Here is a 26,914-nt window from a genome sequence, read left to right as displayed (position 1 = left end):
CCTCTCTCTTCTTCTTGGTGAGCCTGGCTAGAGGTTTGTCCATTTTGTTTATCTTTTCAAAATACTGGCTCTTAGTTTCATTGATCTTTTCTATTATTTTTTTAATCTCTATTTTATTTCCTCTCTGATCTTTATTATTTCCTTCCTTCTGCTGACTTTGGGCCTTGTTCTTCTTTTTCTAATTCTTTTAGGTGGTAGGCTAAGTTGTTTGAGATTTTCCTTGTTTCTTGAAAGAAGGCCTGTCTTACTGTGACTTTCCCTCTTAGAACTGCTTTTGCAGGATCCCATAGGTTTTATAAAGATATGTTTTACTTTTCATTTGTCCCAAGGTGTTTTCTGATTTCTTTGATTTTAGCATTGGCCCACTGGTTTTTTAGTAGCATGTTGTTTAGTCTCCATGTGTTTGTTCTTTTCCCATTTTTCTTTCTCTAGTTGATTTCTAGTTTCATACTGTTGTGGTCAGAAAAGATGCGTGGTGTAATTTCTATCCTGTTAGATTTTTTGAGGCTTGTTTGTGACTTAGTATGTGGTCTTTCCTGGTGAATGTTCCACGTGCACTTGAAAAATGTGCATTCTACAGAATAGAACGTGTATTCTGCTGGTTTTGGATGTAATGTCCTTTAGAGATCAGTTAAGTCCAACTCATCTATTGTGTCCTTTAGGACCTCTGTTGCCTTATTGATTTTCTGTCTGGATGATCTGTCCATTGATGTCAGTGGGGTGTTAAAGTCTCTTACTGTTTTTGTATTAGTGTCAATTTCTCCCTTTGTGTCTTTGCTTTATTTATTTAGGTGCTCCTGAATTGGGTGCATATATGTTAATGACTTTAAGATCCTCTTTTTGTATTGATCCCTTTATCATTATATAATGCCCTTCTTGTCTTTTGTTATATAGCCTTTGAAAAACTGCTAATCCTTTTAAAAATCATCATAAAGAGAATTAATCATAATATCTTTTTGTGAAGATAGGAGTGGGCAAATTTTGTATTTAAAGAACTTAGAAGGTCAGTTAAGGAAAGACAAAATAAGCTAACTTCAAAAGCATCTTAACCTGGAATTATATTTAAAACAAACAAACAAAAAAAACAGTGTGAGCCATTTCACTTTTGAAATTTTATCTAGCAGTGTTAAATATAAAGCTTTCTACAGAGTAATTTGGACTTGGAATATATGACTGTAAATTCCAGGTGGTTGCAGATCTTTTTCATTACTATCACCCTAGTACCATTGACTGCAAAGGCAAATAGGATATACCTAATAAATATTTTCAAGTGAAGGAATGAATAAAAAGTCTGTAAAATATTCATAACTTTTATCCAGAATTTAAGAAAATATTTAGGGATATGTGTAAAAATAGCTCAAGTGAATTCAGCAGTGTAACTCATAAAATTTACAGGATTCTGAATGTTTAAGCAGTAGAGGATTTACTAATATCTTAATAATACATCAGTAAATCAGATTAGGTTGCAGGGATTTAAATAATGTAGAAGATTTAATGATAAACTACATGAGAAGAATGGGTTAAAAATATCCTATTTGTAAAAACGTATTATGTATGCATATTTTTGACTAGAAGGATATATATACATCAAGATTTTTACTGCACTCTGTGGATGTTGATATTATAAGTGTTTTATTTCCTGTTTTGCATATCTATTTAATTTTTAAAAATCATTTAATATGGTTTTATAACAAGGAAGACACAAGTCTTTCTCCTTTAAAGCAAAAATTAAAAAGGAAACTGCTTATTGAAATGTTTTCTATCTAAAGCATCAACAATCACTTACAGTGGTTAAGAACTACAGTGTTCAGAACTGTTCATGTTTTATTCCTCTAATAATGATGGTTGTTATTCAGAATAATCATATTGCCAGCTAAAATTCTCACCACAACCTTATTTTAATGTACTTACATTATCCACATTTTTCAGATAATATAATTAAAAGTTATGGAAGTTAAGTAATTTCTGCAAGGTCACATACCTAATATGTGAAGGGGGGCCAAGACCACAATCTGGCTGACTCTTGGAAGCCCCTACTCTACTTGGACTGGGGTCTCTGATTACACTGGGCATAGTGAGCGTCTAGAGTTCCTTCATTTTATAATTTTGAATATTGGAATAAACCCCACACTCCTAATATACACTAGGAGCACAGCATAATCTTAAAGCATAGGTCATTGCTTGAATGTCTTAGAGTACGGAAGAGAAATTCCAAATAACAGAAAGAGTTCATGGTTTTGAAACATATGATGATGATGATTTATTTAAGAATTATAGATGAGTTTAATTCTGAAAAGGGTAGAGTGAATATATTCTCATTGGGGAAGGTATTACTTATGTATGTGGGATTTTATTCTTTTCAATTAAAGGAGGAAACAAAGAGAGATTACAGCTTCCCAGCTGGCCTTGAAGACCATATTTTAGGAGAGAATATATCACCTAACACGAGTATCTCAGGGCTGGTCCCTAGTGAACTTACCCAGAGCAACACAAGCCTTGGCAGTAGCAGCAGCAGTGGAGATGTAGGTAAACTGCATTACTCACCAGGTAAGGGGAAGGATCGTCCTTTCTTCTAATTTATAGAAAATTAATTTTTAATTTATGCCCATACTTCTTCCTCCGTGCACCACACACACAGTAAGCCCCACTTGTTGAGAGGATCTGATATAGTCACACCATATTATCACTGTTATTTTATATGATCTACAAGTACTGTAGTCACCCACTGAGTTTATTTTTAGTTATGTACATTTATGGATTCTATCATTAGTTCTCAAACTTTAGGGTGTCTCAGAATCACTTGGGGAATTTGTTTAAAAGTATATACAAGTATCCAAGCCCTAGGTTAAAACTTTTGAGACTTAATCTGTGGGATGGGACCTTAAGAATGTATATTTTTGACAGCTCTCCAGGTGAATCAGATATTTACTAGAGTTGGAGAATTTCTGTGCTATATCACTGAAATTTCCTAGTTCTGTGTTATTTTTTAAAATTGTAATTTTATTCATTTTCTCCAACTTTCTATTATGAAAAATTTCAAATATCCTAAAAAGTTGAAAGAATCATATAGTGAACAATCATATGTTCTCTACCTAGATTTAGTTAACTGTTGTTAACCTTTCCTCTGTGTATATACATAAGTACATTTTGATACTAAACCGTTTGAAGATAAATTGCAGACTTCATGATATTTCCCCCTAAGTATGCATTTCCAAAGAATAAGGACATTTTCATACATAATGTGTTATGATGTTTACTTCTCTGTAGGTGAACTTCCATTTCCAAGAGGCATAAAAGGGCAGGACTTTGAAAAGTCGGATCATGGTTCTTCTCAAAACACCAGCATGTCCAGCATCTATCAGAATTGTGCAATGGAGGTAAAAGTTCTATATTCTGTCCATGATAAAGTGGCTGTAAACATATTTTTATTTCAGAATGGCATTTAACAGAATTCTGTACCTTTTTGGACAAAATAATAAAATAAGTCGTTTTGTTGAATTTGCTTGATGTCTTATGTAAACAAGGCAATAAACTGGTAGTTTTACCTCTAAATTGAACTGTTATTCCAAGTGTGATCAACAAAATAAATACAATTCTGTGTTTGCCTCAAGAGGATGGCCTATTAAGACTGATTTTCACTGTGGAGGTTCTCAGTATGTGTACTTTTCTGCTCTTAGGTTTTGATGTCAAGTTGTTCACAGTGCAGAGCTTGTGGAGCTTTAGTTTATGATGAAGAAATTATGGCTGGATGGACGGCAGATGATTCAAACTTGAATACAACCTGTCCCTTCTGTAAAAGCAACTTCTTGCCTCTTCTCAACATAGAATTTAAAGACTTGAGAGGCTCTGCAAGGTTAGTATTGTAAAAGCTCCCTTAAAGAGGTAAGCGTCCCCCAAGAGGCATGACTCCTGGGAGAAAAGTGAAATAGTCATGGTATGCTCCAGGTGTTCCTTTCCTCGCCCTCCTGCACTTTCAGTATTTGAGTAGAAAATACTAATAATGTAGGAGACTGCTTTTCCATTTTATTTAACAAATGATTATCAGTAGTAGTTAATTCTCGGAGCTAAACTTTATAAATTATATAATTATTACATAGATTATATAATTATTATAGATAATTCCAAACTCTAACGTTAGTCATTATTTTAATATTTCTGCCTCGATGACCTTGACTATGTGTTCTGGAGCCGCCCCCGCCCCACCCCCCAAAAAAAGGTGGAAGGGGCTTTAACTCTTCTCTTAACTTGTTGCCCCTTTATGTTGGTGCTCTGTACTGTGAAATGACCGAATTCTACGCATTGGAAAGGAGAGGCTGATCTATGATCGGTCATTAAGTAATTGAGAGTTTGGTAACTGTACGCTGACTTCAAGTACTTATACTTAATATTCTATTTGCTTTATGGAACAAACTACCTTTATCCACTTTTTAAAAATTTCCAAACACAGAGGTGTCTCCTCTCTATGTTTCCTGTTAGCTTCAGTGTGGAGCTGAGTGAAAGCATACTCTAATTCTGGATGCACTGTCATCATTGGTTTGTGCAAGGGCCTTCTTTTATTATCTTCCTCCCCTCACCATTCCCACTCTTATTATTTTACCCAACAAAAACATTGACTCCGCTGTGTGTGATAAATCCTTGAATATATAACCTTATAAATAATGTTGTTTTGCATGATTATGTATTTTTAACGTACATGATTAGAATGATGCTGAAAATCTGTATTTCTTTTTATTACTCAGTTTAAAATCTGAGTTGCTATATGTATATCTAATTTATTCCTTTTCTCCTATAGGAAGTTAATACCTCATTTTACTTATCCACTGTCATAGTGTTGGATATTTCAGTTGCTTCCAGTTCTCTGTTACTGTAAACATCACTGTACTGTTGCAGTACACTGCAAAATATATGTCCCCTTCTGGACTTATGAAGTAATTTCTTTCAGAATAATAGTCTTAGGAGTGAGATCATTGGGTTTTTTCCATACATGATTTCAATAAACACCGGAAGATTGCTTCCCAGATGGCTACACTCCTACTTGTAGTGCCCCAAAACTCTCATTTCTGTACATCCTTACCAGCATTTGGTATGATCACTTTTCTGATTTTGTGCTCTAATGATATAAAGTAGTATCTCATTTTTGTTTGAATGTCTTCGAATATTAGTGAGTTTGGATATCTCTTCATATGCTTATTAGTTATTCCAGCATTTTCTATGAATTGCTTGTTTATATCCATTGTCAATTTTTTAAAGATTTATTTTTTTAATGAGGTAACATTGGTTTATAATGTTTTATAAGTTTCATGTGTACATTTTATTTCTACTTCTATATACACTACAGCGTGCTCAACACCAATAATTTAGTTTCCATCTGTCACCATATAGTTGATGCTCTTTACCCATTCCGTCCTCCCTACCCCTCCTTCACCCTCTGATAAGTACTACTCTGTTCTCATGTTTGTTTTTCTTTGGTTGGGTTCATTTATTTTGGGTTTTTGTTTTTTATATTCCAGCTATGAATGAAATCATGGTATTTGTCTTTCTTCATCTGAAGTATTTCACTTAGCGTGATACCCTCAAGGTCCATCCATGTTGTTGCAAATGGCAAATTTTCATCTTTTTTATGGCTAAGTAGTATTCCATTGTGTATATATACCACAGCTTTTTTATCCATTCATCTGTTGATGGGCATCTAGGTTGTTTCCATGTCTTGGCTGTTGTAAATAATGCTGCAATGAACATAGGCATGCATGTACCTTTTTGAATTAATGTTTTCATACTCTTAGGATAAATACCCAGAACTGGGCTGGACCATGTGGTAGTTTCATTCCTAATTTTTTCAAGGAATCTCCATAGTGTTTTCCATAGCGGCTGCACCAGTTTACATTTCCCACCAGCAGTGTATGAGGGTCCCCTTTCTCCACATCCTCACCAACACTTGTTATTTCTTGACTTTTTGATAACACCCATTCTAACAGAAATGAAGTGATATCATACTTTGGTTTTGATTTGCATTTCTTGATGATGATGTTAATGTGGTTTTTTGTTCAGCATCTTTCATGTGCCTGTTAGCCATCTGGATGTCATGTCTGTTCAGCTCCTCTGCCCATTTTTTAATTGGGTTGTTTTTTTGATATTGAATTGTATGGGTTCTTTATATAATTTGAGTATTACCTCCTTATCAGATATATCATTTGCAAATATTTTCTCCCATTCAGTGGGTTGTTGGTTTGTTTTGCTGATGGAAAGTTTCCTTTGCTGTGCAGAAGCTTTTTAGTTTGATGCAGTCCCATTTGTTTATTTTTGCTTTGTTGCCTTTGCCTGAGGAGACATATTTAAAAAGACATTGCTAAGACTCATGTTAAAGATTATACTGTTTATGTTTTCTTTTAGGATTTTTGTGGTCTTGAAGTCTTTAATCCATTTTGAGTTGATTTTTGTGTGTGGTGTGAGATAGTGGTCTAGTTTCAAATTTTTGCATGTGGCTGTCCAGTTTTCCCAACACCATTTATTAAAGACACTATTCTTTCTCCATTGAATGTTCTTTGCTCCTTTGTTGTAAATTAATTGTCCATGTATGCCGGGGTTCATTTCTGGGCTATCAGTTCTGTTCCATTGATTTTTTTTTTTGGCTGTGTTTGGTCTTCATTGCTGCACGCAGGCTTTCTCTAATTGCTGTGAGCGGGGGCTAATCTTTGATGCAGTGCAAGGGCTTCTTATTGCAGTGGCTTCTTTTGTTGTGGAGCACAGGTTCTAACCGCGCGGGCTTCAGTAGTTGCAGCACTGGGGCTCCATAGTTATGGCAGTTGTGGCTTGCAGGCTCTAGAGCACAGGCTCAGTAGTTGTGGAGCACAGGCTTAGTTGCTCTGTGGCATGTGGGATCTTCCCAGACCAGAGCTCAAACCCTTGTCCCGTGCATTGGCAGGCAGATTCTTAACCACTGTGCCACCAGGGAAGTCCCTGTTACATTGATTTTTATATCTGTTTTTCTGCCAAACCAGGTTGTTTTCATTACTATGGCTTTGTAATATAGTTTGAAGTCAGAGAGTGTGGTATCTCTAGCGTTGTTCTTTTTTCTCAAGATTGCTTTGGCTCTTCAAGGTCTTTTGTGGTTCCAAATAAATATAATAATTTTTCGTTCCATTTATGTGAAAAATGTTCTTGGGATTTTGATAGGTATTGCCCTGAATCTGTAGATTGCTTTATGTAATATTTTAAAAATTAGGTAATTAAAAAATATAAACATTTTAACAACGTTAATTCCTCCAATCCATGAGCACAGAATATCTTTCCATTTATTTATGTCTACAGTGTCTTTCAACAATGTCTTATAGTTTTCAGTATAGAGGTCTTTCAACTCCTTGCTTAAATTTATTCCATTTATTTTATTCTTTTTGTGGTGATTGTAAATGGGATTGTTTTCTTAATTCCCCTTTCTCCTAGCTCATTGTTAGTATATAGAAATGCAACAGGTTTTTGTTGGGTTTGTACTGTGCAACTTCACTATATTCATTTATTACTCCTAATAGTTTTTTGGTAGATTCTTTAGGCTTTTCTCTATATAAAATCATGTCATCAGCAAACAGTGAGTTTTACTTCTTCCTCTCCAATTTGGTTGCCTTTTATTTCTCTTGGCTAATTTCTGTGGCTGGGACTTGTATACAATGTTTCAGCTTCACCTTTGAGTATGATGTTAGCTGTGGGCTTGTCATATATGACCTTTATTATGTTGAGGTATGTTCCTTCTGTACCCACTTTGTGGGGAGTTTTTATCATAAATGGGTGTTGAATCTTGTCTTCTGCTTTTTCTGCACCTACTGAGATGATCATATCATTTTTATCCTTCATTTAACGTATGTATCACATTGCTTGATTTGCAGATGTTGAACCATCCTTGCATCCCAGGGACAAATCCCACTTCATCACGGTATATGATCCTTTTAATGTATTGTTGGATTTGGTTTGTTAGTATTTTGTTGAGGATTTTTTCATCTATGTACATTGGAGATATTGGCCTATAGTTTCTTACTTCGTGTGGTCTTTATCTGGTTTTGGTATCTGGGTGATGTTGGTCCCATAAAATGAGTTAGGAAGTGTTCCCTTGTCTTGTATTTTTTGGTATAGTTTGAAAAGGACAGGTATTAAATCTGTAAATATTTGGTAGAATTTACCTATGAAGCTGTCTGGTCCTGGTCTTGTTTTTTAGAAGCTTTTCGATTACTGCTTCAGTCTCTGTACTAGTGATCGATCAATTTGGATTTTCTCTTCATGATTCAGTCTTGGAAAGTTGTATGATTCCAAGAATTTGTCCATTTCTTCTAGGTTGTCCAATTTGTTGGCATATAGCTGTTTTCATATTCTTATAATCCTTTGTATTCCTGTGGCACCCATTGTTATTTTTTTTCTTTTGTTGCTGATTTTATTTATCAGAGCCTTCTCTCTTTTTTTTAGTGAGTCTAGCTAAAGATTTGTCAATTTTGTTTATCTTTTCAAAGAACCAGCTCTTACTTTCACTGATCTTTTCTTTTGCCTTTTTAGTCTCTATTTCATTTATTCCCACTCTGATCTTTATTATTTCTTTCCTTCTATTGACTTGGGGCTTTGTTCATTCTTGTCTTTCTTATTTTATTTTCTTTTTGGCCATGCATCACAGCTTGTGGGATCTTAGTTCCCCAAACAGGGATTGGGCACTCGGCAGTGAGAGTGCAAGAGTCCTAACCACTGGGCCAGCAGGGAATTCCCGTCTTGAATATTCTTTATATTAATTCTCCGAAGAGAAATTATTAATTCTGATGTTATCCATTAATTTTCCACCTTATGATTTGTGCATTGGGAGTCTTGTTTTAAAAGTTACTTCCCATCTGTAGTACATGAAATTTTTTTCCTGAACGTTCTTCTGTTAGCTTTATATTTTACTTGTGATATTTAGGTTTTAAATCCATCTAAAGTCCACCTTTGTGTATTATTGTAGAGATCCAGCTTTATTTTTCTCCATATAATGAGCCAGTTTTACATCCTTCCTTCATTGATATACAGCGTCACCTTTATCATATATCAAGTTCCTATGTATACCTCATTCTGGTTCTCTGTTCTTTCTGTCAGTACTGTATTATTTTTATTTCTCTGTATTTATGATGTCTGGGTGGTAGGGTAAGTTCTCCCATGGAAATTTTTTTCTTATAGTTACTTATTTTTGCATATAAAATTTTAGAGTAACTTTGAGTTCCTTAAGAAAAAAAATCCAGCTGAAGTTTTCATGGGATTGAATTAGATTTATAGATTTATTTGGGGGAAATGGACATCTTCAGTATTATTCTGCTATCTATGAGCATGGTATATATCTCCATTTTTTAGATATTCTTTTAATAGAGTTTTAAATTATTCTCCATATGTATTTTTTGTAAAGTTTTAAAAAAATTTATTCGTTTTATTTATTTTTGGCTGCATTGGGTCGTCGTTGCTGCACGCGGGCTTTCTCTAGTTGTGGCGAGCGGGGGCTACTCTTCGTTGCGGTGTGCGGGCTTCTCATTGCGGTGGCTTCTCTTGTTGTGGAGCAGGGGCTCTAGGCACACAGGCTTCAGTAGTTGTGGCACACGGGCTCTAGAGTGCAGGCTCAGTAGTTGTGGCGCACAGGCTTAGTTGCTCTGTGGCATGTGGGATCTTCCCAGACCAGAGCTCAAACCCTTGTCCCCTGCATTGGCAGGCAGATTCTTAACCACTGTGCCACCAGGGAAGCCCTCTCCATAAGTTTTGTACTTTTTTTGTTAATTGTGTTTCTTAAGCTTTTGTGGTAAGTACCTTATTTTATATTCTAATTGAATATAAAGGAGCATTATTGATTTTCCGCCCTAGGATGTCATTATGGAAGATTTCCAACTGACAGCCAAGTTTAAAGATCTTCTTTTTTACAGTAATACCCAAATATATACCCCTACATTCTACAATTAATGTTTTACTTTACTTGCTTTATGTATCCCTCCATCCATCCACCAATCCATCTTACATTTTTATTCATTTAAAATAAGATGTAGATGGGGAATTCCCGGCTGTCCAGTGATTAGAGCTCCACGCTTCCACTGCAGGGGGTATGGGTTCAATCCCTGGTCGGGAAACTAAAATCCCACATGCCCTGCGGTGCGGCCAAAAAAAAAGAAGAAGAAGAAGATGATGAAGACTTTAAATCACTTTTCCCACAAAGACTTGAGCGTTCATATAATTAACTAGAGTTCAGTATTTATTCACAGTTTTTTTCATTTAAGGTAAATTTGATTTGTGCAAAACAAACCCTTACCAAGATACAGAACATTACTATCACTTTAGAAAGCTCTCTTAATGTCCCTTGTAAGGTGAAACTCTCACCCCATCCCCACCCAGAAGGAGAAAGAGAGAGAAAGATGAAAATAAAATTCTGAATGAAAAGAGTGGAGAGGAAATGACTAGAGACAAAAATGGAGATTCATAAGGGGGAAAGGGTATTATAAACAGTCATATGTTAATACATGTTAAAATGCTGTTCCTTTTTTTTAACTAAGAAAATTAAGGAAATATTTTGCTTTCCATCTTCCTTCATAGCTTTCTTTAGAGTCTCTCAAAAACTGAAGGCATCTAATGTTGAACTATAATGACCTGCTCTAGACCTTTTCATTTGAAAAGTTTGGGACAAGAGAGGAAGAGAGAATGAGAGCAGGAGTGTGAGTTTTGTGTGTGTGTGTGTGTGTGTGTGTGTGTTTGAAATAGGCAGTATTTCTATGGATTTGTATAACTCATTAATAACTATTTTACCATAAAGTGATTCTAAATATGATGAAATTTAGAGGATTCTGGGATCTTTAAAGACTTTTTTGTTTTTTTTGGACTGATCCACATTTAGCTTTTTCCTGAAACCAAGTACCTCTGGTGACAGTTTACAAAGTGGAAGCATTACACTGGCAAGTGAACCTTTGGAGCACAAACCCATATCCAGTTCAGCAGAACCTGACCTGATCAATTTTATGGATTTCCCAAAACATAACCAGACCATAACTGAAGAAACAAGCTCTGCAGTTGAATCAAGGTACCATGGGGTTCAGAGAAATCTTCATTAAAAATTGGGTACCCTAGTAAAAATTCCATCTTTAAATACAACCTGGCTTACATAGGCATAAGCTCTGGCATTTTAAGAATTTAACCTTAAATGTTTACTACCATATATTGTTTAAATATCTAATGAATGGATCTGATGATAAATCATTTTTAATACTGTGTTTAATGTTTTACAGTGGTCTTTTACAAAAATGAATTTTTCAACAGTAAAAAGTATTTTCCCCTTCAGTGTAGTCATTGTCAGTTTCCAGACACATACTCTCTTTACAGTGAAATATACCTTTTACTCTTAAATATTGAGTCAAACATTTTTTGAGAGCCTATTGTATGCTAAGCATTATGCTAAACACTAAAAATTAAAAAGTAAATAAAATCTGACCTCTGTCCTTAGGTGGATCATGGCCTGGTAGAGATTAAATACTTGGCAATGAATCTACATTACTTACTTACTTACATGCATTATACATGTAAGGTGATGTATAAGTGATTTTGTTTAATAAAGATGAAATAATTTTTGAACAAGGCAACTGAATGGGCACTTGATCTTTTTAAAATAATACCATAATACCTGTTATATACCATATATCCTCTTCCTACCCTTCATCAGATCATCCACTCCATCCTGTTTTTCTGACCAGTTTTTCAAAAATACCTGAAGAAAATGTAATTCTTGTAAGGCAGTACTGAGTCTTCTCAGATATATTCAGCACATTCAAAATTCATTGTAGAAAATAGTCAAGCTCTACAGATTTAGATTGTTTCACACAATCTAACCACAGCATTTCTTCTTCATTTTTTAAGTGATGAAATAATGAAAGCCAGTGGAGATGTCCAAACTATGAAAATTTCATCTGTGCCTAATAGTTTATCAAAACGAAATGTATCTTTGACTAGAAGTCACAGTGTTGGAGGTCCCTTGCAAAATATGGACTTTTCCCAGAGACCGTTTCATGGCATTTCAACAGTTAGTCTTCCAAACAGTCTGCAGGAAATTGTGGTATGTAACAGCATTATAATTATACTGTGTGTTCGTGTAAGTATTTATTAAAACAGCATGTAATTCTTCTGTAGTAGGTTTATTTTAATCACATGAAAAGTGGTAAGAATTTTTCATAAGCAGACTAAGAACTTTAGAATTTCAAATATGTACACAAATAAACGTGTAATGAGTCCCTTTGACACATCATCCAGCTTCAGTAATTTTCAGCTTATGACCATTTTTCTTTCATGTATATCCTTATTCAGTTCTTCCGTAGATCCGTTTGAAGCAGATTTCAAACATCATATATTCCATTTGTAAATATTTCAGTATTTATCTCTAAAAGATAAGGACTCTTAGAAATACAGTGTCCTTATCAGACCCAAAAAATAACAAATAATATCAAGTTATTCAATCTTTGTTCAAATTTTTTTTTTTTAATTGAAGTATAGTTGCTTTACAGTGTTGTGTTAGTTTCTACTGTACAGCAAAGTGAAGTAGAGTTCCCTGTGCTATACAGCAGGTTTGTTCAAATTTCTAGTGGTCTCAAAAATGTCAAGTTGTGTGTTTTGTAGTTTGAGGAATCAGGATCAAATAAGGTCCATGCTTCATAATTGGTTAATCTGGTTTTATTAGTCTTTTTAAATCTGTAGACTCTTTTTTTCCCTTGTAATTTATTCCCTTGCAATTTATTTGTTGATTACAACCCTGTAAATTGGTAATTACAGCTAGAAGCTTGATCAGATTCAGGGTTTTTTTGTTCTTTTTTTCATTTGTTTATTTTTATAAGAGTGCTTCATCAGTAGTGGTATGTCCCTCCAATAGGAGACACGAACTATCATTGTGATGTTAGCAGCTATTAACGCCTCAATGCCTAGATCAAGTTGTCCATATGGAGCTATAAAATGATGATAGTCTAATTCTGTCATCTTCTTTATTATATGAAATATATCTGTAAAGAGAAACTAACCCCATGGCTTTTGTCTGGTTTTCCAAAGATGCAATTTATGATGGAAAGGCAAAATAAATATTTAATTTTTTTTTTCCTTTTATTTATCAATTTTCAAAGTAACAAGTTGGGTTCCTAGCATTCTCCAAGGTGATCCATTATCTGGGGCGATAGGGTATTATTATGAGCTCATTGGTTTAAACATTTATGTTCATATCCATTGCTGTTGTTATCCTTATTGATGCTTATATTATTCCTTCTTTGGTCAGCTAGAAGCCTCTACAAGTTGGTGCCTTAATCCTTTTGACACAACTCTGGTAGCCTTTCTATAATTTTTTTTAAAGCTTCCTTGCTTTCTTATATTGCACGATGTTTCATGCTCATGTTATATATTTCCTTCTCCAGACCTAGAATCAGCCATTTCTTTAAGAATCCTGGTTCTTTTTACAGGAAAACAGTATTTGGAGACCTCAATCTAGGCACTATGGGTACTTATTAATACTGGTCATAAACATTTTATTCTGACTATAATATGCACAACTTACAAAGTCTAGGTTGGGGTTTTTTTTTAGGTTGGGGTTTTTTAATTCATTATTTCATTTGATTTATAAAGTTGCTCTTTAGTTTTTGTTGCAATCAAATGTAAAAACAAGTTAGATATAGTTTTAAAAAGAGTCAAGATTAACACAGGGACTTCCCTGGTGGCGCAGTGATTAAGAATCTGCCTGCCAGTGCAGGGGACATGGGTTCAATCCCTGGTCCCAGAAGATCCCACATGTCACGGAGCAACTAAGCCCGTGCGCCGCAACTACTGAGCCTGCGCTCTAGAGCCCGCGTGCCACAACTACTGAAGCCTGCATGCCTGGAGCCCGTGCTCCACAAGAGAAGCCACCGCAATGAGAAGCCCACACACCACAATGAAGAGTAGCCCCCACGTGCCGGAACTAGAGAAAGCTCATGTGCAGCAACGAAGACCCAACACAGCCAAAATAAATTAATTAATTCATTCATTCATTATTTTAAAAAAGTATTAACACAAAAAATTGCATCATCTGTTTAGAGTTTTAAGCGGAAGATAGTCACATATTTTTTGGTATCATCATTATAAAACATCAGAAATGCAAGTATTTCTTATAAAAAATTGAAAAGGAAAAAGTCAAACCTACCTAGGCTGTTGCTGTTAATGTGATAGAGAAAATCTCATGTTTAAAATAGGGTCTATTATATTGATGAATAATTTTTGTTTGTAATCATTTAACTTAATGGTATTTATGATTAAGTACTTCTTAATCTTTATGTTTTCTTTAGGGTGTTCTTCTTTTATGTTTTCTTTAGGGTGTTCTACTACATGTAGTAATGGCCCTGAAATAATTGACTTTGAAAGGACAGAGAAGTATAATCTCATTGAGACATACTCTGAAACATAATAAAATAGATCATATTCACTTCTTTTTGTATTTCTGTGTTTTTAAGGATCCTTTAGGAAAAAGACCCAATCCTCCCCCTGTTTCTGTGCCCTACTTGAGTCCTCTAGTGCTTCGTAAAGAACTTGAATCTTTGCTAGAAAATGAAGGCGATCAGGTGATTCACACGTCCTCTTTCATCAATCAACATCCAATCATTTTCTGGAACCTCGTTTGGTATTTCAGACGTTTGGACCTTCCTAGTAACTTACCAGGACTTATCCTCACATCTGAACATTGTAACGGAGGTGTACAGGTAGGGAACCAACTTCAATACTTATACTACATTGGTGTTGGTTAGGATGAGGCTTAACTTCAGGTAGCAGGAAGTATACAACAATAGTGGCTTAAGTCATAGGTTATTTCTCTCTCACTTAAAATTTTAGATAGGTGGTCCAGGGATGGTATAGTGTTAGAGACTTGAGAGCCTTCTATCTTTTTGCTCAGCAGTGTGACCTCCATTTCCAAGTTTTGTACCTGGTCTAGGATAGCTGACTCTACTTACAAGCTGTCACATCCACATTCCAGCCAGCAGTTAGAAGAAAAATGGATGGAGAAGAGTATGTCTTCTTTCTCTAGGGACAGTTTCTAGAGTTGCACATAATCTTTTCATATGTATCTGTTTGTCCTAAACTTAGTTACATGGTCATTTCTAGTTGCAAGGGTAGCTAGAAAAGGTAGTTTTTATTCTGAAATATAATATTCCCAGCAGAAATTCTCACAACTTTATTTTAAAGGACTCATATTAGCCACATTTTTCAGATGATACAACTAAAAATTATGGAAGTTATTTTTGCTAGGTCACATACCTCGTAAGTGGAGGGGGGCCAAGACCACAGTCTGGCTCTCTGACTCTGAAACTCCTGCTTTGCTTGAGCTGGCATCCCTGACTCCCCGGGAGACAGTGAGCTCCTAGAACTCCTTCATTTTATGATACTGAATATTGAGAGATACCCCCAACCCCAAACATACGTCAGGGGCACAACAAACTTTTAGAGTAGTATAAATTCTATTTTGACTCATTTATTTTAAGTAGTAGTCAGTACAACAAGATAGTAGAAACCATTGCACTTTCTCTTACCTTAAAATTTGTTTTGATGGAGGTTAATCTTCCTTGTGGCTGCTGTGGCAGTTACCAAGTTGTCATTCAGTCCTTGAAAGTCAGAATGAGAAACATGCACCTCAGAAAATAATAACATTTGTAATCAGATATAAATAAAATGTTTAAAATCTTCTTGGAATTTTAGGTCCAGAATTTTGAAAGAATTCATCTGTTTTATACAATCAAGCTTTGCTAGGGCCACTGGTAATTATTATTATGCTTGGGGTACTAATACTTTCTACTGATCTTTTATAGCTTCCCCTGTCATCTCTGTCCCAGGATAGCAAACTCGTGTATATTCAGCTGTTATGGGATAATATCAACCTTCATCAGGAACCAGGAGAACCTCTGTATGTCTCATGGAGGAATTTTAGTAAGTAAAATAGAATTAAAGACATAAAACACTCAAACTGGAAACAACCCAAATATCCATCCACAGGTGAATGCATAAGCAAATTATGGTACAGTCCATCCACACAGTAGAATACTGTAGCAATAAAGAAAAATGGACTACTGGGGGGAAAAAATAGAATTAAGGAGATGACAGAAATAATTTTGCTTTATTTTTAAATCTTTCATTCATTTTTAGTATCTCCTCAAGATTTTTTCCATTTTAGTTCAAATTTTTTTGCTGTTGTACTGACCCATTTATCAGGGTTTTTTTTGTGATTCTTGTAGTTTATCTGTCAAATACTAATTTGGTTAGATACTTGGAGAGTAAATTCTCTATAGTGGATGTGTTGGTATAGATCATAATTTCAATTATATGGGTACTAATCTCAAAGATTCTGGCTTTATTTTTATTTTTTATAAATTTTATTTAATTTATTTAGTTTTGGCTGCACTGAGTCTTCACCGCTGCACACGGGCTTCTCCCTAGTTACGGCAAGCGGCGGCAACTCCTCACCGTGGCACACGGGCCTCTCACTATGACGGCCTCCCCCGTTGCGGAGCACGGGCTCCAGGCACGCGGGCCTTAGCAGCTGTGGCTCGCAGGCTCCAGAGCGCAGGCTCAGTAGTTGTGGTGCGTGGGCCCAGTCACTCCGCGGCCTGTGGGATCCTCCCAAACCAGGGCTCGACCCTGTGTCCCCTGTGTTGGCAGGCAGGCTCCCAACCACTGTGCCACCAGGGAATCCCCTGGCCTTACTTTTAGTTTTTGTATTTAGAACGTATTTTTATAAGGGGTTTAAAGGGTTATCCAGTATTCAGAAGCCTTATGAGTCTGTAAGAAACCACAGACAACCCAGTAGGTAAGTGAGTAAATGGTATCAATAGGCAGTTCATGTAAGAAACATTAAAATGCTCTGTTCTAGAGGTATACAGTGTACAAAGCTGTTGGTACAGTGATGCATACTGTAAGATTATTTATAATAATGAAAAACTTACGCAAATACCTAACAAGAGAATTGTGATAAATCCACACTATGAGATGTTGGCAACCAAGAAAAAGAATGAGTCATTTGTATATAGGTTCCCGAAAGGATGGATTTTCGTTATATATTAAGTGAAAAAAAAGGCAAGTTGCAGAACAGTATGTGATCTTTTCTCTTTTTTGTAGAAAAATGAAACCAAAAATATTTGTGTTTTTAATGTATGAATAGAAAAAGGTCTAAAACCGTGTATGTCCCAAGCTGTTAACAGTACCTTCTCAGAAGAAGAAGGGAAAAGTTCACTCTGGTTTTTTTTTTTTTTTTTTTGGCTGCATTGGCTACTCTTCGTTGTGGTGCACGGGCTTCTCATTGCAGTGGCTTCTCTTGTTGCAGAGCATGGGCTCTACGCATGTGGGCTTCAGTAGTTGCAGCATGCAGGCTCAGTAGTTGTGGCTCATGGGCTCTGGAGCGCAGGCTCAGTAGTTGTGGCGCACGGGCTTAGTTGCTCCGCAGCATATAGGATCTTCCTGGACCAGGGCTCAAACCCGTGTCCCCTGCATTGGCAGGCGGATTCGTAACCACTGCGCCACCAGGGAAGCCCCTACTCTTTATTTTGTATTTTTACTACAATCTTTCACTACTTAGCAGTTTTTTTACTTAAGCTAGAATAAAAGAATCTGACATTTTCCCTTGAAATATGCCAATCACAAAATTATGGCTAAATATATTATAAGCTATTTTTGTCTTTTTGTTGTTGTTTTCCCAGTTCTGATATTTGAATGCTTTTTAAGCAGAAGCAGAGTAACTTTGAAATTTATGCTGGAAAATAATAGAATTATAACTGCCATTTCTTTAGTTGTTTTCCTGCATATCTTGAAATAGATAAGTGTTTTTAAATGTCCTATAATTTGTGGTGAGAATAAAATTTAGAACTCTCAAGAATAGCCTTGTTTCTTTACTTGATTGGCTACTTTAAACAAAGAATTGGTATATAAATAACATTAAAAGATACAATAGAATTGAGTGGTGACTTTTGGAAAAGCAGTATAGGGAGCTATGAAGTCCCATTTCCCAGCGAAACAACCATAATTGGTGAAAGTTATTTAAAAAAATGTCTACAGCTGTCGAGCAAATGAAGAAATATTTATTCAAGAAAATATATTGGTCTTCCCTGGTGGCACAGTGGTTGAGAATCCGCCTGCCAATGCAGGGGACATGGGTTCGATCCCTGGTCCGGGAAGATCCCACATGCTGCAGAGCAACTAAGCCCATTCGCCACAACTACGGAGCCTACACTCTAGAGCCCGCGTGCCACAAATACTGAAGCCCACACGCCTAGAGCCCATGCTCTACAACAAGAGAAGCCACCGCAATGAGAAGCCCGTGCACCACAACAAAGAGTAGCCCCCGCTCGCTGCAACTAGAGAAAGCCCACATGCAGCAACGAAGACCCGACTCAGCCAAAAATAAATAAGTACTTTTTTAAAAAAGAAAATATATTAAATTTCAGTAAAAACGGTGAGTTTCTGTGGCATTTGAGCTACAACTTGCTGCTCCCCACCAGCCCCCAGTTAAGGGCTACAGCATCTCCCTGGGAAAGACAGGTTGCCAGCAGTTCTCATCTTCCCAGCCCTATTCAGTTCCAGGAGACAGGGAGGCTCACTTCCTCCACTCAGCCCCCATGCACTGCCAGCTTCAGCAACCCTCGAATACTGGGTCTCTGATTGTTCTCACAGCGTCTTGCTCATAAGGCAGAGGTTTTATGCCAGGAGAGGCAAGCTAAAACATGAGAGGCAACTGCATCCCTCCAGTACCCCATTCACAAAGCAGGGGAATCATTCCAAGAGAAGGGCCACTGTTCCCAGCCCCAGCTCCAGAGCAGTGGCTGAGAGACAGGCCATAAGAAGAGAGAGCTCTGAAATTCTCCCCAAAGGAAATGACTTTATTTGGGACAGACTGTGGAGAAGTTCAAGCCTGAAAGCACTCTTGGAAAGAGTGGAGATTTGGGTGAGAAGGCCAGCATTACCCTGATACAAAAACCAAAGACATCATAAGAAAACAAAACTAAAAATCTGTATCACTTATGAATATAGACATAAGGATCCTCAACAAATACTAGCCAACCAAATCCAGCAATTTAGAAAAGCGATTGTACACCATGACCGAGTGCTGTTTACGCCAGGCATGCCGTGTTGGTTTGAAAATCAATTAATATATATATCAATAAAATAAAGGACAAAATCCATATGATCGTCTGAATAGGCACAGCTAAAAGCACTGGACAAAATCTATTGCCCTTTGTTAAAAACACTCAACAAGGGACTTCCCTGGTGGTCCAGTGGTTAAGAATCCGCCTTCCAATGCAGGGGACACGGGTTCGATCCTTGGTTGGGGAACTAAGATCCCACATGCTGCGGAGCAACTAGGTCTGCGCGCCACAACTACTGAGCTGGTGCGCTCTACAGCCCACGTGCCACTAGAGAGTCCATGCACTGCAGCAGTGGAGCCCGCGCTCTACAACGAAAGATCCCGCATGCCGCAGGGAAGATCCTGAGTGCTGCAACTAAGACCCAAAGCAACCAAAAAAAAAAAAAAAAAGCCAAGCTAGGAATAGAAAGGAACCTCCTCAACCTAATTATGAGCCTCTGAAAACCCACAGTTGATATCATTTAATGGTAAAAGACTGAATACTTTCCCCCAAGTACAGGAACAAGACAAAGATGTCTGTTTTCATTATTTCTTTTCAACATTGTACTGGAGGTTCTTGCTAGAACAATTAGACAGGAAAATAGAAGGCATCCAAGATGGAAAGGAAAAAGTAAAACTATCTCTACTTGCAGATTATGTCATCTTACATATAGAAAATCCTAAATTAGAAAATCCTAAGGAATACACACACACACACACACACACACACACACACACACAAAACATATGGAACTTATTAAATAAGCTCAGCAGAGTTGCAGGATATAAGATCAATACATAGAAATGAACTGTATTTCTATATACTTTCAATGAATAATCCAAAAATTAAAATAATTCCATTTATAATAGCATTAAAAAGAATAAAATTCTTAGGAATAAATTTGATAAAATAAGTACAAAACTTATTATACTCTGAAAACTAAAATTGTTGAAAGAAAGTAAAGACCACCTAAGTAAATGGAAAGAAATCCCATGTTCATGGGCCAGTAAAGTTAATATTGTTAAGATGGCAGTACTCCCAAATCGATCTATAGATTCAGTGCAATCTATATCAAAATTCCAGGTGGCTTTTTTATAGAAATTGACAAGCTTATCCTAAAATTCATATGGATTTTCAAGGCAACTAGAATAGCCAAAACAGTCTTGGAAAAGAAGAACAAAGTTGTAGGCCTCATACTTCTGAATTTGAAAACTTACTACAAAGCTACAGTAATCAAGAAAGTAGAAAACTGGCATAGGATAGACATATAGGTCAATGGAATAAAGTTGAGTTTCCAGAAATAAACCCTCACATGTACAGTTAAATGCCTTTCAACAAGAGTGCCAAGGACCATTCAGTGGGTAAAGAATAGTCTTCAACAAGTAGTGCTGGACAACTGGAACAACATGCAGAAAAAATAAAGTTGGATCTCTTCCTGGTTCACTGCTAATTGGAATAAAAATAGTGCAGCTGCTTTGGTGTAAATAGTTTCACCGTTCCTCAGAATGGTGAACAGTTACCATATGACACAACAGTTGCACTCTTAGGTATACACCCAAGAGAAATGAAGACATATTCCACATAAAAACTTGTACACTGTGCTTAGCAGCATTTTTCTTAATATCCAAATAATGAAAACAACCTAAATGTTCATTTTAACTGATGAATGGATAAAGTATGGTATATCCGTACAATGGAATATTATTTGGCAATAAAAAGTAGTGAATACTGATACATACTATAAAATGAATGAATTTTAAAATATTATAGAAGCAGCAGCCACAAAAGAGAACGGAAAGTATGATTCCATTTATATCAATCAGAATAGGCAAAACTGTAAAGACAAAATTAGATTAGTGGTCGCCTAGGGCTGAGGGGTTGGGAAGATAGAGTGACTGCTAATAGGTGGATTTCTTTTGGAGGAGATAAAAATGTTCTAAAATTGGTGATGGTTGCCCAACTCTGAATTAAGGAGCAATGGTGAAGTTGCATATTATATTTGAGTTATGCTCTAAAATCACAACATAACATGAAAATCAAATCTATTTAGCATGTAGAAAAACTAGGATCAAAACCCATAGCAGCCAGTGTTTCCTCTTGTATTGTAACAGAGAACTTTGCTATTTCTATGGTTTGAACACAAGTGAAATATTCCTAGTTGCCTTTATTAAGGGGCTGGATTGTATGAAAATTACAGTATCTTGCTTTATGACAGACACTTAAAATGAGGCTGACTGGGGAACTGTTGGATACATAGTTCCATCTCAACTAATGTGGGTGTAATAAAATTGTATGGCTGCTGGGATTACCTACAGTATTAAAGTTTTCCCTTTTTCTGGGCCAAGCTCACATTGTTGATTTTTAATGGTACTGTGATTCAAGTATACCACTGAAGCACTTTTGTAATATATGAAATCTGTATAAATATTTGTTCTTAATAATTCTAGAATTACCCTTGTATCAATTAGGATTATACGCTACTGTATTTAATAGAAAACAACAGAATCTTAAACAGGTAAAGATTATTCTCTCACATGAAGAATTTATGAATTAGATACTCCAGGACTGGTAGGCAACTCCTCTGTCATCGGGGACCCAGGCTCCTTATGCTTTGTCTGCTTTTCCATCAGGAAAGATTCATGGTCATAGGATGGCTGCTGGCATACAAGATATCACATTGCAGCCTCAAGCAGGAAGCCCTAAGTTCAGGAAAAGGGCAAAGGGACAGGCCTCTCCTATCTGAAGAAAGCAAGAAAAATATTTTTTAGCTGGTCACATTACTACATAATTTTACTTGTGATGGGGAGGTGGTGTTGAATAAAAAATGATACAAATCTGAAAAAAAACTTCTTTAATAATTAGAGTGACTAAATGTATTCTTTTACTGTGTTCTTATTATTAGATTCTGAAAAGAAGTCTCTCCTGTCAGAGGAACAACAAACAACAAGCGCTTTAGTAGAAACCATCAGGCAGAGTATTCAACATAATGATGTTCTTAAACCCATCAACCTGCTTTCACAACAAATGAAGGGAGACATGAAAAGACAAAGGTAATAATCCAGTATTTGGTACTTGATACCATTCGAAATAATTTCATGGTATTTTAAAAATGATTTTTAAAACTATCTCTAGTTGTAAAAGAAACACATACTCATTGTAGAACATCTGATTGTCTTAAAAAGTGCTACCCAAATGCATTTATACTTGATCACAAACATAATAAAATTATCTGGGAAACAGATTAAATTTTAGGAGGTAATTCATTTATGTCTAAAACGTACTGAGTCTTTGTGAAAACATTACTACTATTCACTGGAAACCTATAAATGTGTTAACATTGATGTTATACATATGTACTGCTCGTTCAGGTCCTGTCACGCATCTTATCTTGTGAGATGTAAAAAAAAAAAAAAAAATATGGGTTTAGGAGTAGAAACAATTTAGGAAGATGATGGAAGCAATGAATAACAAACGGTATGGAGCTGTCCTGATCCTCTTACTATTTATTGTCTGCTAACACGCTTGGATCAGTACTCATCCCAGTCTCAGCATAAATGAATTTTGTGGTGGAAGCTTCAGAAAGAGAGACATAATACCTTCTATCAAACATAAACAGTGTTTCCAGGTGCTCTTCAAGTTTCTAGTCATGGCATCTTTGAAGATGGTCTCAGAAATGATAGGACAAGAATTCATAATGAAAATGGATAGATCCTTCTATAATCTCAACAGTTGAGGTAGAGATTATCTCCTTCACAGCCTAAAGAGCAGCCACTTTCAAGTATCTGTAGTTGAAGGACAGGGAAGGAATATTAGAAATGACATACTGTGGCTTCTGAAGCTTCTAAAGAAAGCTGCATGGAGCATCATCAGAATCAGCATTACTCTCTAATTTTTTTTTCTGTAAATACTCAAATCAGTTCATAAGTTTCCCCTTTTTTTAACAAATGAGTCACGAATCTCATTTTTAGGGTTTCATTTGTAACATTTTTATGTTCGCAAATCAAATAAAGGTGGTTTATCCTTTACTGTTGGGTTAAGTAGTAGAGACCACACCATCTTTCATACTGTTTGTGTCCAAGGGTTTTAGACCCCTGACTTACTTAGAAATTCATCTCTTACTTTGTCATGTGGCAAAAGTCTGCTTTTGTAAATCTGAATTAGAAAGTAGAATTAAAAGTTACCTATTATATTGCTAAATAATTACAATATAGTTAAAATAAGCCATTTTTAGTTATTTCGAATGTGAAGCTTTATGCCCATTAACTTTTAACTTTTTAATTTGAAACATAAGTTTGCAGGAAATTGCAAAGATAGTACAAAGAGTTCCGTTGACCCTTTACCCAGCTTCTCCCAAAGGTGACATAAGTGTAGTGTAATGTCAAAACCAGAACACTGACATGGATGGATACATTACTGTTAACTACAGAACCTAATCTTTTTTTTTCAAGTATAGTTGATTTACAGTGTTGTGTTCTATCACCATTTTAAAAAACCTTCATAGGGTATTTTTATGCTCTTTGACCATTAATTTTTAAAAATATTTGTTTTATAGGAGTTTATACAGAGAAATCCTCTTCTTATCGGTAGTATCTCTTGGAAGAGAGAATATTGATATTGGTAAGTTCGTCAACTGGGGATTCCTTAAAGGGGGTTTAAGTCTTATTTCTTAAACTTTTAAAATTCTAATTGGTATGGGCAGATACTCCATTTGCCTTTAAAAAGATTTTTGCCTTTAAATATGCAGTTTAAATATGTATATAAAAATGATTTGGGGCTTCCCTGGTGGCGCAATGGTTGAGAGTCCGCCTGCCGATGCAGGGGACACGGGTTCGTGCCCCGGTCCGGGAAGATCCCACTTGCCGCGGAGCGGCTGGGCCCGTGAGCCATGGCCGCTGCGCCTGCGCGTCCGGAGCCTGTGCTCCACAACGGGAGAGGCCACAACAGTGAGAGGCCCGCATACCGCAAAAAAAAAAAAAAAAAAAAAATTTGACTCCCATTTTTAAATGCATAGCTTTTATTATATTATTTATTAGTAAGAAATACCAACTGTATTTTTGAAAATATCTTTCAGAGGCTTTTGACAATGAGTATGGACTTGCATACAATAGTTTATCTACAGAGATTCTTGAAAAGTTGCAGAAAATTGATGCTCCACCAAGTATCAGTGTGGAGTGGTGCAGGAAGTGTTTTGGAGCACCTCTCATTTAAATAAGATTCACTAGATTTTGGACACAGAACTGGGGGAATAGATTCAATGTGGAGACATTCAAGGTTTGCTTCAAATTACGAATTGGTGAAAACTGAAATCAAGTTATTCTTGGGACAATAGATAATGAAATGTAATTCATACTGAATCATCTCAGAAGGTAAAAATGCCACTAAAATGCCCTAGGGTTTACTGATGTTGAAGATTTACAATTTCTGAACTGTTTTTATCTGCTGAAAATTGGTTTTGCATTTCTCAGTATTTGTAGCAGTTCGATGAGAAACCATATTCATTCTTGGCGTTTTGTCTATATCTGAAGCTATTGAGTTTGGGGAATGGCAAATTAATGTAAACTTGCCTAACCCCAAAACAAACGAAATCTCAATTATAAGAGCAACTATTTGTGTATTGTGTATATATGTGTGGCTGTGTATCTACTCAGCCATATTATATTTATTAAAATTCTTAGATTGCATGTTGCAATAAAGTTTTCTGAAAGGGGGTCTCCAACTATTAAATAAATGACTACTACTAAATTCGTATGTAGTCATTAATCTCAAAATTACGTGAAAGTCTGATAACTGCCTTGCCTGACTTTAAAATTAATATATATTTTTACCCTTCATGTTATGTATTAGCTCCCTTAATGGATTGTATCTTGAATATCCAGTTACTTCCTTTCATCCTCTTCCCAGTATCATGTTAATTTGCAACAGCTTTAAAATTGGAATGAGCCAGATAGTTTAAATGAAATTAATCAGCTTCATAATTTACAAAATTAAAATTCTTGTGTGTCTTTGGGCCTGAAGTTGTTCAGGCACATAAATTGTTGCTATTGGTCACTTTTAAAAACCTGTGGGATAACTTGCACTGCACACAGAATTTTATTCTTGTATAAAATTTAGATTTGTACACTTACTATTTGTGCATTTGTAAATACTGTTTTTTAGGCTGAATTTAAAACGTTAAAGCTTATTAAACTTGTTGCCAGTAGGTTTAAGAAAATCATGACCTCACATGCCTCACTGACATTTATCATGCCTTTCGTTAACACATCCCTTAGGGACAGTAAATTTGCCTTACCTCTCTGCATGCATGGTTTGAAAAGCCAATGATTGTGTGTGCTCGCTTTTACAGTAATTATGCAGATGACGAAATCGGTTGGTAATTATTTGCAAATGGTACAGTTAACAGCACACATCTCCTTCCTACCTGCTATAATCTTTTAAAAATTGTTACTATACCAATCTTCCAACATTTCAGGGTTAATAAGATCTATGCAGAATCCTAGTTTCGATTTGTGAAAGTGGTAAGTGAAAGAACTTGTCAGAAACTGTGTACAATTCTCATTGCCTTAAAAATGGATCTTTTGCACTGTCTCAGAGAATATATTTTTGCAACTCAAGACTTGGTACTAGTTTTAATACTTAACACTTATTGCCCCAACAGAAAGTTTGGAATTACTTTGCATATAAAAAAATCAAGGTTGAATAAAATGAAAACTTCTCAAGTTTGCTGTGCTTGTCTTACATTTTTAAGGCTCCTGAAGTGTGTACAGCAATTCAAGCTTTTGTGATCTTCAGAATTCCAGTATTGTCTGTTTTCCCATTTCTCTGTAGTTCTCAATAACTTGAAGTAAATTACCAAAGCACTTCCCACTAAAACGACCCTGTGATAAAGATCTCCTTACACATTTAATATTCTGCTATATTGTATCAAAATATAACATTTCTAATAGCTTTTTAATATTAATCTAAATAACTTAGCCATTATATATTGGAAAGCTTAGCCTGTGGCTGTCATTCCGAAATTGAGACTGATTTGTATTAAAATTGCTTAAAGGCCTTTTCTTGCACCTACCACAGAAAGGGCAGTAAAAACTTGTAGCAAAAAGACCAAAAAAAAAAGATTTCAAATCATTATCTGTAGATTTTAGAAATATCTAGAATGACTGTATGAGACTTAAATCCTGATTAACTTCTGAAAGCGATCTTTCAAATTATGGCAGATTGTTTAGCATAACCTTACACTGCTTTTAGATTTGGTATTAACTGCATTTCATAGATTGATTATAGCAACCTGCACAGTTAATGATTTAACAGTCATAAACAAGTCTGACATACCTTTGGGATATTCAATTGTTGCCCTTTTCATTTTTGGTATACACTAGTAATATAGGATTCAGTGTCTTTGCAATGTTAAACTCTTAAATCTGCCAGATTTCATAAACTAGTATAGTCTAGGCCCACCTTACCTATCTGTCCACTTCAGTGACTGCTCCTCAAAATAAGAAAGCAGGATGGTTCTCATGTTTTATGCATTAGAATCAACCAGCTACTAGCTAGAATTCTGGGCTTACACCAGACCTGCCTTTTGGCATGTTACCTTCTAGGATTCAGCTGTAGTGTCAGTCCTTCTGGCACTGGGTATCTTTTTTTAAATGCTGTAAATTCAACTTATAACTTTGTCAATTGCCAATTAAGACTTTAAGACTTTTGTAACTTTTTAATATTTCATTAAGAGCTATGGGTGCTGTTCAGCAGAGTAACAACATTGTAAATCAACTGTACTCCAATTT

The 26,914-nt window shown here is 35.8% G+C and overlaps 1 protein-coding gene across 5 annotated transcripts in view; it reads left to right on the top strand.

Moving 5' to 3' along the window:
- Window positions 1-25,846, top strand: part of DENND4C (DENN domain containing 4C) — a 127,428-nt gene extending 101,582 nt beyond the window's left edge. For all 5 annotated transcript variants that reach the window (XM_029201667.1, XM_029201665.1, XM_029201666.1 and 2 more), the window contains 10 exons: window positions 2,370-2,547; window positions 3,268-3,377; window positions 3,678-3,853; window positions 10,868-11,050; window positions 11,881-12,076; window positions 14,481-14,726; window positions 15,828-15,945; window positions 22,033-22,180; window positions 23,683-23,747; window positions 24,202-25,846. In XM_029201667.1, the coding sequence (XP_029057500.1) occupies window positions 2,370-2,547; window positions 3,268-3,377; window positions 3,678-3,853; window positions 10,868-11,050; window positions 11,881-12,076; window positions 14,481-14,726; window positions 15,828-15,945; window positions 22,033-22,180; window positions 23,683-23,747; window positions 24,202-24,338 (1,557 nt within the window). In that variant the 3' untranslated portion in view covers window positions 24,339-25,846. The remainder of the gene's footprint in view (window positions 1-2,369; window positions 2,548-3,267; window positions 3,378-3,677; window positions 3,854-10,867; window positions 11,051-11,880; window positions 12,077-14,480; window positions 14,727-15,827; window positions 15,946-22,032; window positions 22,181-23,682; window positions 23,748-24,201) is intronic.
- Window positions 25,847-26,914: the final 1,068 nt, after the last annotated feature.

Source organism: Monodon monoceros, unplaced genomic scaffold, assembly GCF_005190385.1.
Source record: "Monodon monoceros isolate NGI ecotype Baffin Bay Population unplaced genomic scaffold, NGI_Narwhal_1 Super_Scaffold_5, whole genome shotgun sequence".
NCBI lineage: Eukaryota > Metazoa > Chordata > Mammalia > Artiodactyla > Monodontidae > Monodon > Monodon monoceros.
This window is presented reverse-complemented; position numbering and strand designations above follow the sequence as displayed.